Source organism: Filicampus tigris, chromosome 16 (assembly GCF_054856515.1).
Source record: "Filicampus tigris isolate MCC_2025a chromosome 16, RoL_Ftig_1.0, whole genome shotgun sequence".
Classification (NCBI taxonomy): Eukaryota; Metazoa; Chordata; class Actinopteri; order Syngnathiformes; family Syngnathidae; genus Filicampus; species Filicampus tigris.
This window is the reverse complement of record NC_141232.1, coordinates 18295392-18314581: the sequence shown is the minus strand read 5'-3', so window position 1 is coordinate 18314581 and position 19190 is coordinate 18295392. Positions and strand designations below refer to the sequence as shown.

Below are 19190 nucleotides of genomic sequence, written 5' to 3'. Positions count from 1 at the left end.
TGTTTTTAAATCATGCCCTGTCTCACTCAATTGTTTGGGCAAAGGTATTATGAGCTGGGCCCTTAAAAAGACAACCGCATGTTGAGAAAAATGAAGGTATCAATCTAAGTTTATGAAGTAATGTCAACGTGAATGTTGTAAGATAAGATAAGATAAGAATGCCTTTATTGATCCCACAGTGGGGAAATTTTCAGTGTTACAGCAGCAAAGATATAGGTCACACAGGGACGGCGGCATAATGTAGCCATTAATGTATAACATTGATGGCAAACATTCAGGATCAAACTTACTGTATTTAAACTTACTAACAATACAATGTGAGTATACAGGCTAAATGAAGTGAATGTTATTATCAACATTATTTTAACTCAAATCATAAAAGTTGAAAGCTTTGAAAGCTGATCTCCATGATTTATGTTTAACATGCATTGATGAATAAAAGCAAGTATTTTTAATTTAGTTACTTTTGAGAGTGTAGAACCGTTCCTCTCAGGGTCTCAGGTTTTTCACATGCTTTCTATGACAATCACAATTTTTAAGCAGACTTCCTCACGCATACTTTTACGAGCACAACTGTTTGAATACAGAATCCTGGTATTTTCAAAATTGTTATGAGAGGTCACAGAATTTATCAGAGCAGGTAGTAAAACCCACACAATATGTTGTTTCAGTAAAAGGGGCACAGTTCTGTCATATTGGGTAATTTCTGAACTTTTCCCCCCTCGAGCCGCATACAAATTCATACGGTGGATACATCAATGTCCTTCAATTAACCACGCCCATGTCCATATCTCGCTTGCTCTCTCTACAGAGAGGATGACACCTATGGCGAGGAGGCATGTCATCCACACCCCCTTTCGGTAGGTATAAGACAGCAGTTCTCTAAACCAAGCCATAACAACCTGTGGCTCGAGGAAAAAAAAAAAAAACAATATCCACAATGCCAGTAACCCAACAGACATCCAGACGCATAGAAACGGTATGGGCACCATTAAGACCCCAAAGGGGTCAGCCAATGGAGTGTGGACCCGGGGTTAAAAGGTCAAGACAAATGCCCACCACCTACAAACCTCTGATACAGATAACCGCCAACCAAGACAATAATGATTGTGAAGAAACGGAAGTGAATGTGGCTGACGTAAACCTTATGGTGGAACCAACGGTGACCGCTGACCACGTTTTTACAACGGAGTGCCCTCAACAGAAGCTGTCGGGGTTCGAGGAGGCTGAGAAGGAGAACATACCCCCAATGGACATCCCTCAAACATCCTTGACCGGAGCTGTCAAGACTTTACCAAAAGAGACGTTGACTGAGGAAGGAGCAAAAGGGGGAGGAGAAGGAGTTGAAGGAAGAGGAGGATGAAACAGACGCAGAGGAAGAGGAGGAGCTTGAGTCAGAAAAGGATGAGGAGTCAGAAAAGGAGGAAGAAGAGTCTGAGAAGAAAGAGGAGGCTGACTCAGAGGAGGATTTCACGTGGATGAGCCCTACATATGGCTGTATGACTGCTTCGAGATACAACTGTATCAAACAATCAATCATTCACTTGTTGCAGGATGTGCTAGTGAAATATAGTCAAGAAGAATGTGGAGGTTGTAAAATTGAGCACCCTAGTCAGTCATCACACGTGTTGGTATGCAGGGAAGGAAGATTATTATTTCAACATAACATTTTTATCCTGTGACAAGGTTACTCTGTAACAAGAAATGTATTCCTAGTCTTCATTACATCTTTAACCTGTATCAAAAACTTGTTGCCGAGTTTGCTATAAGCATCGTTAATGTTCATGGCATCATCAGTCAGGTTTCCCAGAGAATTGTCTGGTTTCCAAGTAGGGTCTATGGACTGTTGTATATTTTGCATTCGTCCCAAGTGCCTTGATTTGTCATTTTTAGATGTTCTCCTTGTAGTTTATTTTCTCATCGTTTCTGCTTAGGTGGATGTCAGGAGGTCATAAAAAATATACTCCAGCTTGAACACTCCAGTATGTGGAGGTCTACTCACGTACTGATTCACTGGTGAGGAACTTTCATTTCATGAATGTACAAATACGACAGAGCTTTAGGCTGAAACAAGAAAACAGTATATTGTATAGGTTTTACCTCCTGCTCTGTTAAATGAGATTACATGATTTTTAAAAAATACCAGGATTCTAAACAAAATTAATGCGAGTAAAAGTATCCACTGAATAGGTAACAGGTCGATGTTTAAACACTGGAGATGTAAGAAAACATGGTGAACAATAGCAGATGATCAAATACACAGTATAATTACTCTACACATTAATTGCATTATTAAGTAAATGTGAAAGAATGTAAATGTTGAGACTGAACAATTTGAAAAAAAAACTTCATGTAGGTGATTAAATATGAGTTTGTTTCCACAATAATGGTTTAAACTCACCCTCACACATCTGCATTTATGGCTGCTGACGGTTGGGATATGTTGGGAACTTGTTACATCTCAGTATTTTTCTGAAAAAAAAAAAAAAGATTCAGAATACATAGTAATCATTCAGATTTTTTCAAAAGTGAGTTTATTTTTCTAGACTAGTTGCCCCTCACCATCTTAAATGGACACGCATTTTGATACACTCTCAAGAAATAGCCTGTAAGCAAACGTGCTGCTACATTCGTCTGTTTGACTCCCCCATCTGCCATTCTCACACACGTGCACACGCATTTCTGCGGAGCACATACACATACATCCCCGAAGGGAGGGCTGCGCACCCCCCCACACACACACGCCCTCAAACGCTTGTTGCTAATTGTGTTGTTAACCAGAGGTTGAGCTGTACTGTATTTACTAACTCTACATGGATTGACATCATTCCCATTGAAGAACCTTGGTCAAACATTTACACGTCATCTAGTTACAATACGTGCTATGTGCAGATGATCTAACTTGGAGAACTTAGATGTTTATAAAAACATCATACCAAAGTATTATATATAAAAATTATATAGATATACAGATGACATAATGTTATTCTTTAAGTCTTAGTTACATCTGAAATAGATATATTGATTTCATAGATTGTTATTCAGGAATGCATGGACAGCTAAGATCCTTAAACAAATAGATAATGACGACATAAATGTTATTCTTGCATGTTAAGTCAAGAGAAACATGTTTTGATGACATAAACTTGTGTTATTCATGAAGCTAGGCAGGGATAGAAGTATTTTAAAGTATGTACTTACTGTCTTTTTTTTTTTAGTTATTGTCGTGTTTCTGTTCGCGCTTTTTTCTTCTGTGGAAAGTCTTCTCCCACCACTTTGTACATATAGTCGTGATGGACCCCAGTGCATCTGACTTCTTCATTTTTTTACGATTTGAAAGGTCAGGGTCATTTAGGATGACTGAATGACTGAGTTTTCTCACCTATCGCGATGAGTTAAACATATGTATAGGCCAATACCCCACATTTATTTCAAGGCTAACTTCATAATTAACTACCTGGATGTACATACAAATATGAGTGAGGCCCTGTCTGGCTATATTTTCAGGAGACACTTTGCATCCTACATCAGGGCAAAGGAGGGATGAGTGGGGTGGTGTGGGGGGAACCGTTTGTGTTTGAAACTTGGTATGAGAATTAAAATAGAGGACTTTTGTGAAACCATCTAAAACTTTTCCCAAACTGTGATGGCTAAATTGTCCATTGACCTGGTGAATATATGGGAAACGTTCTTACACGTATTAGAAAAGGAACTTTAATTCAGAGTCATCCGTTGACACCTTCATTTTTTATGACTTGAAAGGTCATGGGGTTATTTGGAATGGCGCATGGTTGGGAGGTCGGCTCTATTGGAATGATCAGGAAGCAGAGGGGTATGCTTCAACTATAACACATTTTTGATGCATATTGCGGTGTAGCACGCACGCAAACACATACACACACGTACATACACATCCCCGCGCACGCTCATGCACACAAGACGGTCTGAACCTCTGGTTCGATGCCTGCCTGCTTGCCTGCCCTTTTTTTAGGGGTTAGGGAGAGACTTGGAAAAGGAGGGGGCTACGTTGTTCTGATGAAACCAAGAATGAGAAAAAATAAGTTTTTCTGAGGGCTGCTTAACTTTCCAAACCTGTGTTACCTTAATTGTAAACTAACTTGATGATTGTATGGAATGCAAGGTACATTAAAAAAAAAGGAGGCACTATTCTCAGTCAATGAAACAAACAATTGAATAAAAAAACAGAGCCAAGCATACACAATGGTGTACAGGTGTAGTTCTGCTGTTTCATAGGCAGATGTGTAACCCCATATTCCAGTGGCACGGGTGGATAAAGACCAGGTTTGAGTCAATGATTCAGTGGGCGGGTATTGTCTTCTTTCCAAATAAATCCTTGATTTTTTTATGAGTGTTTGATCCACGAGCCTTTATGAATAGAAATACACGTTCCTTCAATCATGATGCAGTCATGAAGATCTGTTTTATTTTCTGTTTAGACCCGAGCGCATTTTAGCGGCACGCTAAGGTTACCTTAGATGAGGGGAGGGGGTCTTAAAAAACATGCCCAGACAAATACCCGTGGTGATACAATGATGTTCATATTACAGGGCCTAAAAAACATGTCTGTACTTGTTCCTCCGTTACTTTGAACGAGGCGGAAGCATGATCTCATCCATATCCTTATTTGGGCATACCGGAAGGGCCTTCAAACATGGCCGCCATCCAAACATGTCTGAACAGGCCCGGTAAAGGCCTACAAACATGGCGGCATCCAGGACATGTCTGGACAAATTCCCGGGGTGACATCCCCGTTCAAAACATGCCCGTGCATGTTCTCCGTGATCTCCGCTGAAGCGGAAGCATGATGTCATCCATACCCATATTTGGTCATGCCTACAAACATGGCGGCAGCCATGACGTATGGCAACGCAAAATGGCTGACAGGACGTGACGTATGGCAACGTAAAATGGCCGACCGGAAAAACAACGCTTGGCAACGTAAAATGGCGGAAAGAACGTGATGTATGGCAACGTAAAATGGCGGACAGGACGTGAAGTATGTCCACGTAAAATGGCCGACCGGAAACGACGCATGGCCACGTAAAATGGCCGACCGGCAATGAGGTCGCGGAAGGGGCGTGGTTAGGGTTGAGACTTATGCACTACAAAATCATGTCACTCCCTGGTTAGTTTGGGACTACAACGGGGCGGGATTTAAACTCGATATGATGTCATAAAGGGGCGGGGCTTGTGGGCTACAAAATGACATCATATCTTTTACTTCCGGACTACAAACCTGTCAAAAAAGTTCGACGAGAGTAGTATTTTACTATTTCTTACATAATAGGGATGTGCATGACTAGTCGTTTAACCGTCTACGATTTATTAAACGTTTTGTATTTTACTAGTCGGATAAACGCTGCATTAAGTATCACGCATCTTGTTCGACACGCCTCTGCCTCGGCCTCTGTATTAAACAAGCTGAGCACCAAGATAGAGAATTGCTCCCTCCCCGCTAACCGCCCCACCCCCGCACCTCACACACATATACACTCACACACGCACACGCACCCCCCCCCACACACACACACACACATAGTAGGGGGCGGGGGCACTAAGATTGTGGAAGAATATTTAGAAATGTAAATTCTGAAGATGTCGAAGCTACCACGAAAAAAAACGCAGCACTGTTTGGCAGTATTTTGATGCAGCATATGACAGTGGGCATGGCAGCGGGACCAGGCAGACGAGCATGAGAGCGTTTGTTCCAGCCAGCCGCCGTGATGCTCGCCGCACAGCAAAGATTACCCAACTCATTTGTGAAATGACTGCCCGCTTTCTTTTGTTCAGGTCAAAGGGTTCGAAAAATTAATGCTGTATATCGAGCCTGAGTACACGGTGCCAAGTCGCAAAACAATCACGTCCCAACTCGAGAGTAGCCATAACCAAATGAAAGAGGAGATGCTACGAGCGTTTGAGCGGGTCAACTATGTGGCCATAACTACAGACGGTTGGACATCCATAGCCATCGAATCTTACATGACTATAACGTGTCATTATGTGGACGAAGGACAGCTGTGTGCTTCAGACATGTGCCTTAGAGGAAAGACACACAGCTGAAAACTTGGCTGCTCACCTGCGGAGTGTGATGAGTACGTGGGCACTAGAAAATAAAGTTGTCGCCTGTATGCATGATAATGCCGCAAACATGGTGCTGGCGAATGAGACTCTGCTTGACAGGGAGTTGGTACCATTATTCATTACATTATTCATAATAAATGCCATGCATTGCATTGGCAAATGTATCAGAAATGTATTTCTCTCTCAATTGTTTACCTTTATTCAGTCAGTTGTTGTTACATCAATATAATTTAAATGAACAAACTGTCCTGAATGTTTGGGCTAAAATAGCCCCTAAGTACACACATTTGCATTTTAAACTTTGAATTCAATATGTATTAAATTTCAAGTTTTCTTGCTTATAGACTAGTCACAAATTTTATTTGCGACTAGTCGGCGGGCAAATTAGTCGAAATTCCCATCCCTAGTACATTATAGTTTCAACTTTATTTTACCTAATATAGTGCTTGAAATTAGTGTTTCACCACTTATATTAAGGCATTTCTCTCTTTTCAAAAGACAAGATAATTTTTCTTATTTCAAGAAATCTTACTAAGTGTAATTATTTTACTGCACTGGCAGAGAATTTAAAGTTTTTTTAGTCTGAATGTTGTCAAAAAAAGTCAAGGTGAACTTTATTATCCCCAAGGGGCAATTTCTTTTACAGCCAACAGTCAACATAAAGAAACATCAATAATCCACTCACACACAAACCATATGCAAAGTATACAGTGTTATGCCACACTATTTAAAAGGGCAAATACTTATTTCTTGAATTTAGACAGTATTTCTTGCAGTGTATCTGAGCGTAGCAGTAGCAGGCGCTGAGGTGTGAAAGCAAACCAACTGTGCTTTTCTTCATGCACAGCAATGGTAGTGGCAGTGCTTTCTGCACCCATGTTGTATGTCAAGTATACATCACAAATCCTGAAAGTAGAAAATAAAATGAATAAATACAGGCTTTAACAAATGGTCTAAACACATACCCTGACTGGCATACGTTATGGGCCTCGTCTTCTTCATATCCTCATAACAAACGTTCTAAATCTACACCACCACTTTTTCTTCCGACTCTCAATGTGTCGCCACTTTCGAATAATCACCTTCATAAGTAGGACAAATGGGGCAGTAGAGAAACTGGCATCCCTTACCTGCACACCATGTGGCCTTTGGCTTGTGGCCGCTTGGCAAAATTGACAGATGAAGCTGCAGAATGGAGACCAGGAGAACATTAACCAATATGTACTCACTTTTCCTCACCCTCCAAACCCGAACGTTGACGCTATCTCATGCTTCTTAAAATGCATCAAACACATTTACTAGAGATGGGCGAGCCGAGAAGAGGTAGCATATTATTGCTAAGTTACCCATATGTACAGTATAAAATATGTATACAACAGCGAGTTATACTTTGTCTACATTGGAAACTGTGCAGCCTGTTAGCCATTTCATGCATATTGCAATACTAGCCAAAACGTTAGCGTCACTACCAGAAACAGTCCAAAATGCGGCTTTCTTTTGGCTTATTTACATCGTATTCAAATACATTTAAGATGACAAGACAGACCTATTATGTGAATACAATACTTTACAGTCATTGTCGAACTGAACACTTATTTACTTACTGACATGATGCTTTGTCGATTCACCACATTTTTAGTAACTGTTGATATATGGCGTTAGATCGATGCCACAATTACGTAAGCTTAATGTCAAATACCCCGTACAAAAATGTGTTTTGTGTGTATGTAATGTGAAATACCGCGTACAAAAAGCATGTTTTGTATGTTCCAAAATGTGTTTCGCGTGTACAAAACCGTCCACACACAGGCACAAGATTATTTTTTATGCTTGCCTCTTCTCTATACTACGCGTACAATACGCTGATTCACGCTTGTGATTCAGGCGTTATAATAGTGCCGCAATTCTTAACCAATCTGGAGTTGGACAGTAAGGCTATTTCTGATTGGCTGTTTACTGTCCAATCGCATCTTACAGCAGTAAGTACAATTCTGGGAAGCCTCAAACTCAAAACAGACTGTGTTCTTCTGTTTCTAACACACTTTGCTGTTATTGTTGTGGTAATAATTCAACAATAATATGCTTCTATAAAACGAATTGTTTGTTTTATTTGTTTTTATAATCAAAACTCACCCGTCGCTGTTGTGCATTTGCGTCTTCATAATTAGCCGCCATGGTAGTTGATCGCCGCACCATAACATTCTGTTGGGTACTCGGTTTCTCCCCACCCTCTTAATTATGATTGGTCAGTAAACATCCAATCAGAAATAGCCCTACTGTCCGACTTTTGATTGGTCAAGGATTGTGGCACTATTATAACGCCTGAATCGCAAGCGTGAATCAGCGTATCTACGCGTAGTAGAGAGAAGCAAGCGTAAAAAACAATCTTGTGCGTGCGTGTGGGCGGTTTTATACACGCGAAACACATTTTGGAATGTACAAAACATGCTTTTTGTACGTGGTATTTCACTTTACATACATGCGAAATACTTTTGTACATGGTATTTCACATTACATACACACAAAACACAGTTTTGTCTATTTGACATTACGCTCACGTAATTGTAATCGATCTAAAGCCATATTGATATACTGTAGAAGTTTGAAGTCGCGAGGACCCACTGCGAGTGCATGACCCTTACCCTGTGTCGTGTTGTTGGGAACACCCCGGCTGTCGCTGGATCCTTCTCATTGGTCGACAAAATGCGTACAGGAACGCCCAGTGAGTGTTCTTGTATCCTTACAGGAACGCCCCGGCCGCAGCCGGAACCTTCTCGCTGATTCGGCGAATGATTATCGCTTCCTCGTGCTCTGCCGTCAATGTACACTGATTTGCAGAATGAGGATTTCAGAATTTCCTCATACTTTGCGGCCATTGACTAACACATTATCCTTTTTTTCGAGGCAGTATTAATACTGGATAATGTAAAATTGCACATTGTGAAAGCAAGATTGACGATGATATCGATGATGAATTATCTCCCACCCCTAGGACATGGGCAAATTTAACTGAAAACCCTGTTTCTGGCAGTCAATCCAAAGGAGGAAATACTCCTGAAAGCATGGTGTAATCCCCTGGATCGATGGTGCCACCCGATTTGGGGTTCCCCATACCATTCTTCCTTGCAGATCCTTTCCAGTTCTGTCAGCTTGCATGGTGAGCGCTGGTGGAAAGCCATTTTCTGGTCCTTCCAGAGATGCTCAATCGGGTTGAGGTCAGGGCTCTGGCTGGGCCAGTCCAGAACGGTGACACTTTATTTTAGCTGTGTGCTTCGGGTCCTTTTGAAAGGTGAACCTTCGGCCTAGTCTGAGGTGAGCCTGAGCACTCTGGAAGAGGTTTTCCTCCAGGATATCTCTGTTCTTGGCCGCATTAATCTTTTCTTCAATTGCAACCAGTCATCCTGTCCCTGCAGCTGAACCCCCCCCCCCACACACACACAACATGATGCTACCACGTTTCACTGTCAGGATTGTATTGGGCAGGTGATGAGCAGTGCCTGGGTTTCTCCACACATACCGCTTAGAATTAACATAAAAAATTCCAATCTTGGTCTCATTAAACCAGAGAATCTTATTTCCCATAGTCCAGGAGTCCTTCATGTGTTTTTTTGGCAAACTCTATGCCAGGGGTGGGCAATTCCGGCCCTCGAGGGTGTCCTGCCTGTTTTCCATCTGTCCCTTTTACAACACATCTGATTCAAATTATCATATAATCAGCGAGGTCTGCAGAAGCTGGATAACGATTCTGATCATTTGAATCAGGTGGATTGCACCAGTGACATAGAAAACATGCAGGATACCGGCCCTCGAGGGCCGGGATTGCCCACCCCTGCTCTATGCGGACGAAGCTTCTGTTGGGCCACTCTGCCATAAACCTCGACCGGTGGAGGGCTACAGTGATATTTGACTTTGTGTAACTTTCTCCCATCTCCCTACAGCATCTCTGGAGATCAGCCACAGTGATCTTTGGGCTCTTCTTTACCTCTCTCACAAAGGCTCTTCTCCCACAATTGCTCAGTTTGACTGGATGGACAGGTCGAGAAAAAGTTGTATTCCCAAACTTATTCCGTTTGAGGATTATGGAGGCCACTGTGCTCTTAGGAACCTTGAATGCTGTCGAAATTCTTTTTTAACCTTGGCCAGATCTGTGCCTTGCCACAATATCTATCTCTGATCGCCTTTGAGCAGTTCTTTCGACCTCATGATTCTCATTTGCTCTGACATTCACTGTGAGCTGTAAGGTCTTGTATAGACAGGTGTGTGACTTTCCTAATCAAGTCCAATCAGTTTAATTAAAAACAGCTGGACTCCAATAAAGGATTGGCACCATCTCAAGGACGATCAGAAGAAATGGACAGCATGTGATTTAAATATAAATATGATGAATAAAAGATGTTTGCAAAGGTTATGAATACTTATGACCATATAATTTTTCAGTTTTTCTTTTTTAATAAATTTGCAAAAATTTCTACACTTCAGATTTTTTTTTCTGTCAAGATGGAGTGCTGAGTTTACATTAACGAGAAATAAAATGAACTTTTTTGATTTTGGCAAATGGCTACAATGACACAGGAAGTTAAACATTTCAATGGTTTTGAATACTTTCCGCACCCACTGTATATCCATTTTTCGATCGACAGCCGTTGTTCCTCCCCGTGGATAGTTACGCTAGTTCCTTCTTCCTGTTGCTTTTTCTAATCTCAAAACAGTACTGGCTGTGATCTGATAAACGACACTGATGACATCTGCTGGTGATTGCGCATCATTGCAATGCTTCCCAAGCCTGGAACTTTGTGATTAATTGCAGCAGAGCCTTGAGCATCAAATGCACACAAAAAATGCATTTTCAAGTTAACCCGTGGATGGCGCTTTACTATTGAATTATAAAAAAACGAGTTAACATGAGGTAGGCATCAAATGAGTTAATAGGGCTACCCCAGCCCTTAACTTATGTAACAAAGACAAAAATATCCATCTTTTTGCATAAAACACACACCTCTATTTCTTTCTTGATTTGTTTCTTTATATTGATTCATCCATTGATGACAAAAAAAACATTGTTTAGCAGCAGAAATTTTAATGTCTTTTTTTTATAATATATTTTATTGAAATTTTACTTCATATATAACAAAAAAACACAAAAACAAACAAAAAGAAAAACAACAAAAACTAAATAGACAACAACTTATACTGAGCAACCCGAGTTACATAGAAAATAATGATAGCATAGTAAGGAGAGACAATTCCTCTTATAAACTCCAAATATTCAAACAGTTATCCCCATGGACCTCCACTTTAGTGAGCTGGTACCTCTTTGCAGAATAGCACTAAGATCACCTGGCAAGTATTCTAATAAGGGTCTCCATAAATCCAAAAATAAATTCTCATTCCCATTTAATTTTGCGCTAAGCATTTCTATTGGCAGTACTTTAAATATTTCTGTATACCACTGAGTAATAGTTGGTGGCTTTTCCTTAATACAATTAAATACAATACATCTTCGTGCCAGAAACAGAAGCTTACAAAATAGCTTCAGTTTGTTCTTGTCTGTAAATTTGTTGTGAGATGGCAGCCCCAGTAGATATTGACCGGGATCTTTACAATTTTTCATCTTCAATATTGCACTAGTTTCCTTAGTTTTACATGACCAATATTTAGACATCTTTGGACAGTTCCATAAACAATGCAAATAAGTCCCATTTGTAGTTTTACATTTCAAACATACAGGTGATCTTTGAGGGTCGATCTTATTCAAGAAGACCGGTGTCCTGTGTTGCCTATGTAATATTTCAAACTGAGCTTCTTTGTACTTGATACTGAGAAGCAATGAGTTGGTATAATGGATACAGTCATTCCAGTCCTTTTCCTCATAGTGACATTGAAATTCTTCCTCCCATCGTTCAATCACCGACCTAATATTATGTTCATTATAATCCTGCAGATTGATATAAAACTGATTAATAATAGAGTTCTTTACGTTGAGATTCATTACAAATGTCTTTATGGATGTTGGTAGCATTATGTCCCCTAAGATATTAATATTAGCCTGTATAAAGTGCCTAGCTTGTAAGTAAGCAAAAAAGTCATTTTGTGGGATTCCATACTTGTCCTGAATTCGTGCAAAGCACATAATAATATTACCTTCAAATAAATCACCAATTACTCTTAACCCCAGAATTATACCATCTTTGAAATATAGCACTATTAACCCCTGGAGTAAACTCTGGATTATCCACTAGAGGTGTTAGATAGTAAAACTTGGGAGTTCCTAAAGTATATTTATTCATGTCTCACCAAACTTTTATAGTGTTGTCAATAAGAAGATTATGTACAGTCAAGTTGATTTATCAAGGAATAAGGAGTACATGCCCAGGATTCAAGCGGATTATCATTTCCTTTCAAATATGCATTTACCCAGTCATAAATAATTCTACTATGGCATGCCCAATTGTAATGCAGGATATTAGGAAGAGCCAGTCCTCCTTTATTTTTGGGTAACTGTAAAGTTTTAAAACTCAGTCTGGGGTTCTTCCCTCTCCAAATAAATTTAGAAATATCTCTTTCAACCTCCCTCACCGGTTTCGTCGTTAATAGAATAGGGAGCGTTTGAAATGGGTAAAACATTTGTGGCAACACATTCATTTTAATTAAATTTACTCTTCCCATCCAAGACACCGGAAGATCCATCCATCCGGTGAGATCATGCTTAACATTTTTAAAGACAACATCAAAAATTTTCTTCAGCATGCTCCTTACGTTTGGCGAGGTATGAATGCCTAAATATGTAAATCCAGTATCGGACCAAGTAAATGGTAAATTATCCATCCTCCTATAATTTCCTAATGGCATGATGATTGTTTTATCAGGATTATTAACCTTGTAGCCTGATAGAAAGCCAAAGGTTTCTAAACCGATATTACTGCCGAAATTGACCTCTCGGGATTAGTAACAAATAGCTGTACATCATCTGCATATAGCACAAATCTATATTCAGATCCCCTTATTTTATATCCAGAGATAGAACTGTCACTTCTAATAGTCTCAGCCAGTGGCTGTATGGCCAGTGCAAAACGTTGTGGTGAAATTGGATCACCCTGACGTGTTGATCTACTCAAAGCAAACTCTGTCGATTTAGTACCATTCACAATAACACTTGCTTTAGGAGAGACATATAGCAATTTAACATGATTAATAAATCTTTTTCCGAGACCGAACTTTTCCATAACCGTAAACAGGTATGTCCACTCCACTCGGTCAAATGCTTTTTCAGCGTCAAGCGAAATAACTAGTCCCTGTGATTTTGTGACATTGGAGTGTTCAATAACATTAAGTAGCTTCCGCATATTGTTCTGAAAGATCCTATTCTTAATAAAACCGGTCTAATCTGTTTTAATAAGAATTGGTAAGTAGTTTTCTAGTCTGGTTGATAATATTTTAGAAAAAAAATTACTATCTACATTTATTAAACTAATTGGGCAATAAGAACTGCACTGATCCATTGGTTTGCATTTTTTTTTAATATTAAGGAGATGTTTGCTGAGTATAAAGTATTTGGGAGAGTGCCCATTTTGACAGAGTGCCGGTACATATTGAAAAGTGGCCCAACTAACTGGTCTTGAAATATTTTATTAAATTCTGGGCCATAGCCATCAGGTCCACCTACTTTTCCACTTTGAAGTGATTTGATTGCTCATACCACTTCTTCTCTTGTTATTGGTTCCCCAAGAATAGCCTGATCATTTTCTGATAAAGATAGTAAATTCAGTTTTTCCAAAAAATCTGATACAGCACTTAGTGGTGCAGAAATTTCTGATGAATATATTTTTTTGTAAAAGTCTTCCATTATATTTACCAACTTCCTGCTTTCATAATGGGTTTGGCCCTTTTCATCCTTCAGTGTGGATATTGCATGAGTGTCTTGTCTGCCAGCTGCTAAACAAGCTAACAGCCGTCCAGATTTATCTCCCATATCAAAGAGCCTGTGTCTCGCATAAAACATACTAGCTTCAGCTCTTTGAGTTAATAGCTGATTTAAGGCTGCATGGGTAGCTTCTGTCTTTTTGCACAAAGCTAATGTAAAGCCATTCTTGAGTTGTGCCTCCAAATTGTTTAATTCCAGCTCAATAGCTAATTGTTGTTCCATGGCTTCCTTTTTTCTGGCTGTGCTATAAAAAATTATAGCCCCCGCAAAAAGGCCTTTAAAGCCTCCCAAAGAATTGATGGTTTTCTATTTTCATTATCATTTGTTGACATAGAGTTCTATCTGATCATTAATAAAAGTAACAAATAATTGACTTTTCAGAAGTGATGGATTAAATCTCCAACTGTGTGGTATTTGTTGTTTTCGGAGTGGCAATACCGACAGAAACATCAGCATGATCAGATAGAACCCGTGTACCAATAGAACACTCCTGAACTCTATCCAAAATCTGCCTTGAGGCAAAAAAAATTATCAGTACGGGAGAAAATATGACGGGAATAAAACGTATAATCTTTTTCAAGCGGAAGAGTAGTTCTCCATACATCATACAGTTGCAAATCACCACACAATTTCTTTGTTGCCTCTCTCATTTTAAATGCTGTATTTCTGGCTGGAGGATGGTGATCTTCCTCAGAGTCCATAGTACAATTGAAATCACCAGCGAAAATATAATATGCTGTCATATTAGAAGAGCTTTCAGCCAAAAGTTTTGAATAAAAATCCTTTGAATATATATATATATATGGGGCATAAACACAACCAATTGAAAAATGTTCCCCATATAAATAGCCCTTGATAATAACATATCGCCCGTGATCGTCCGTTATACTTTTTTCCAAGTTATATTGGTTTTTTTTATGGATTAATATTGCAACACCCCTTTAATTAGATGAAAAAGATGAAAAGTACACTTGGCCAACCCATTCTCTCTGAAGCTTTTTATGCTCCGCATCAGTGAGATGGGTTTCTTGTAAGAGAGCTATATCGGCCTTCTGCTTTTTTAGCCAAGTTAATATTTTTTTGCGTTTGACCACATTATTTACCCCTTTAACATTCAGAGATATGTACTTAGTTGTGTTCATCACAAGGTTAATATTATATAGCTACTATTTGTGCAATACTATGTACAATACAATTTCCAAGAGGGAGCCTTCATCACGAAACTATAATCCTCAGACTTGATCCAACTAAAACAAACACAATAACTTAAATAATAACAACATATTGACACAAACACAGAAAGGTAGAAAAATCCTCAAGAAAAACAATGCGGTCCTTCCAGGCCTGAGGGAGAACCACACCTGTTGTGAGTGTGTGGGCAAGCCCCAATTTCTTTCCCACATAATTGCACTCGCACATTCCCAACAAAACCTTCATCTCAAAATAATGTTCCTGTATTTTTTTAAACATGAAAATATAAACCATATAAAGTCACTGGTGCATTTTCTTGCTATATAATTGAGTATGAATATAACAAAACGTCATACTGACTTTATATTCACATTACTCGCCTTATCCGTCCATTGCTCCAACAACACTTGCCGCATCCTCCGCGGAGTCAAAAGAAATGTTAATTTCATATCACGTCGCAGGGCGTCCATAGATGAAATCACTCCAATGTACGGGTTATAGGTGCCAGCCTATTCTTTCGTTGTTTGTAATGGTCCGGTCCAAGTTGGGATCGGACGCATAGCTCTGTGTGCGACGGTGGTGGTACCACTGTAGAAACAACAATACACAAAATAAAAGTCACCGCCTGAGTTTTGACCAAACCAAATATGTGTTTGTCTTTTTGTGTCCTGCAGACGCCAGTGAAAAATATCTTCATCCTGAGCAAAAGGATGACTCCACTTACATCAAAAAGGAGGAGGAGGAAAAACCCCTTTGTGTGAAAAAGGAGGAGAAGGAGATCACATCACCACTGACCTTTATCCCTTTAAAGAGTAAAGATGAAGACAAGGGTGAGAGTGAGGAGGACGGAGGGGCAGAGCGTTCAAGCAGTAGCTCAAGTCAACACATGACAACCGAAGGTGATGCAGACCACTGGGGACCATCACAAGCACATAGTGCTGACACGTCATCACACTCTTCTGACAATGGTGATGATGATGAACAAGCTAAAGGTGACAGGGGATGTCACACTGACAACAAATGCGGTGAATGTTCTCAGTGTGGGAAAACATTAATTTCAAAGTTGCCTTTAAAAGTGAACACCAGAACACACAGTGGAGAAAAACCTCTTTCCTGCTCAGTTTGTGGCAAAATCTTCTCTCGAAAGTCAAATTTAACAAGACACACAAGAACACACAGTGGAGAAAAACATTTTTCTTGCTCAGTGTGTGGAAAATGTTTCTCTGTAAAGTCAAGTTTAACAGAACACACAAGAACCCACGGTGGAGAAAAGCATTTTTCCTGCTCAGTTTGTGGCAAAAGCTTCTCCAATAAAACAGGTTCAATTGAGCACATGAGAACACACAGTGGAGAAAACCCTTTTTCCTGCTCAGTTTGTGGTAAAAGCTTCTCTCGAAAGTCACGTTTAATCACACACACAAGAACACACAGTGGAGGAAAACCTTTTTCCTGCTCAGTTTGTGGCAAAAGCTTCTCTCAAAAGTCACATTTAACGACACACACAAGGACACACAGTGGAGAAAAACCTTATTCCTGCTCAGTTTGTGGCAAATGCTTCACTGTAAAGTCCAGTTTAACAGAACACACAAGAACACACAGTGGAGAAAAACCTTTTTGCTGCTCATTTTGTGGTAAATGCTTCACTGTAAAGTCAAGTTTAACAGAACATACAAGAACACACAGTGGAGAAAAACCTTTTCCCTGCTCAATTTGTGGCAAACGCATGGCTCATAAATCAGATTTAATGAAGCACACAAGAACTCACAGTGGAGAAAAACCTTTTTCCTGCTCAGTTTGTGGCAAAAGCTTCTCTCAAAAGTCAAGTTTAACAGAACATATAAGAACACACCGTGGAGAAAAACCTTTTTTCTGCTCAGTGTGTGGCAATAGCTTTGCTCATAAATCAAATTTAAAAAAACACACAAGAACACACAGTGGAGAAAAACCTTTTTCCTGCTCATTTTGTGGCAAAAGCTTCACTCATAAATCAAATTTAACAAAACACACAAGAACACACAGTGGAGAAAAACCTTTTTCCTGCTCAGTTTGTGACAAAAGCTTCTCTCAGAAGTCAAATTTAACACAACACACAAGAACTCACAGTGGAGAAAAACACTTTACCTGCACAGTTTGTGGCAAAAGCTTTGCTCATAAATCAGATTTAATAAAGCACACAATAACGCACATTAGAGAAAAACCTTTTTCCTGCTCCGTTTAAGGCAAATGTTTCACTGTCAAAGTCAAGTAAAACAGAACACACAAGAACTCATGCTGGAGAGAAACCTTTTTCCTGCTCAGATTGTGGCAAAAGCTTCTCTCGGACATCAGTTTTAATAAAGCATATGAGAACACACACTGGAAAGAAACCATTCAGTTGCAGTGTTTGTGCTATAAGATTCTCCACTATACAGTGTGTTGAGATACACAAGTGAGAATAGCAGTGATCCTTGCAGCTTCAAAAAAAAAAAAAAAAACTGAAGGAACTGACTGTTTGTGGTAATTTGTAAAAGTGTCAATGTTTTTTGAAAAAAAAGTGATATATTGAATACTGAATTTTTCAAAGATCTTTTAAAGACCCAAAGCCAATTTTAACAGTGACAGAAGAACCATTGTGTCTTAGTGAAGTGTTTATCTCGAACATGTACAGTACATGAAATCGAATGTCATTTTTCTTAGCCTTTAACATTTGTGAACATTATGCTTTTTGGTTGTGCTTTTAATTGTACATATTGAAAAAGCAGTGAGAAGAAACTCTTTTCCACAAACATCAATAAAGTCACTTGTTCAACTGGCCTTCATTGCACTGTGTGAAAATGTGAAAGAACAACAGAACTAGAAGGTGAATTATGCGAAGAACAAGAAAGAGAAAAGCAAGGTTGTTGGACGTCAGGGCGATCTGGCTGCCCTCGAGATAAGATGGCGACTGGAGTCTGCTCTGGTTGTTTCCTGGATGTATGTAATCACCACAGTCTCATTTAAGATTTTTTTTTCTGATTTTTAAGGGTCTTGAGCGGACGATTGTTTATTTTGATTAAAGAAAAAAGATATTTGTTTTTGCTCATTGTTGATATACGTATTAGTATTTTGTACATTTATTATTTTGTGTTGGCTTTTTAGTTTATATACACTATACCGGCAGTCCTCGTATTACGACGTTTCGACTTTACGACGCCTGTGCCTCCTCCTCCAGTTTGTCCCCAGCACCATAGTGACTACGTTTACATGCAGTCAATAGTCGGGTTAAAGTCAAAATTCCAATTTCTGAAACATTCTGAATATCCCATTTACATGATTGAGCGGACAGAGTTGCTCCGGCATTTGAACAAACCATTATGTACGGCGACACACGGCGTCGTGACTGAAATGGACGTAATTTCCGCTTGTTACTTTCAACTGTCAATAAAACACAATATTCATGTCACTCACCACATTTAATGAGGCAGCCGGTTTCCTCCTCGCTACAAAAATGTGCTTTTGTGCTGCGTCTCTGAGCTTGTTTACCTCTGCTTATGTATTTGCGATGGTTTGCGCGTAGAGTGACCAGATCCAAACTCACCAGATGTGGGGCAGGGAGTATGCTTGTGGGGGAGAATGTGTGCGACGCAGCTGACGCTCGCAACGGACACCAAAAATGCATATGACACAGCTTGTCAACTGTTCAGTAACATATAATATGATAAACTGTCACAAAATAACAATTATAGATCTACAAATAAAAACACAGAATTGCAGTTGAATTATCTGCAGTTCCAAAAATACAACACAAACTGCCAGTAAAAAGGTAAACCTCTGAGACAATATCAATAGGATAGGGGCGGAGCCAGAACGTGGTGAATGGGTGGGCCTGGAAAAATCAGGGTGGGCCTGAATATTTCTTACTGAGCACAATCCTCCTATCCCGACACATCGTATATTCAAATAAAATGACAAACTGAATAATATGAAGTTCAGATCCTCCTTAGACAACCACAATTAC

At 39.5% G+C, this 19190-nt stretch overlaps 1 protein-coding gene across 1 annotated transcript in view; it reads left to right on the top strand.

The window, feature by feature from the left end:
* Positions 1-18007, top strand: part of LOC147135062 (uncharacterized) — a 37154-nt gene extending 19147 nt beyond the window's left edge. Inside the window, exon 2 of the mRNA XM_086055162.1 lies at positions 15889-18007. Coding sequence (XP_085911288.1) covers positions 15889-17432 — 1544 coding nt within the window. The 3' untranslated portion in view covers positions 17433-18007. The remainder of the gene's footprint in view (positions 1-15888) is intronic.
* Positions 18008-19190: the final 1183 nt, after the last annotated feature.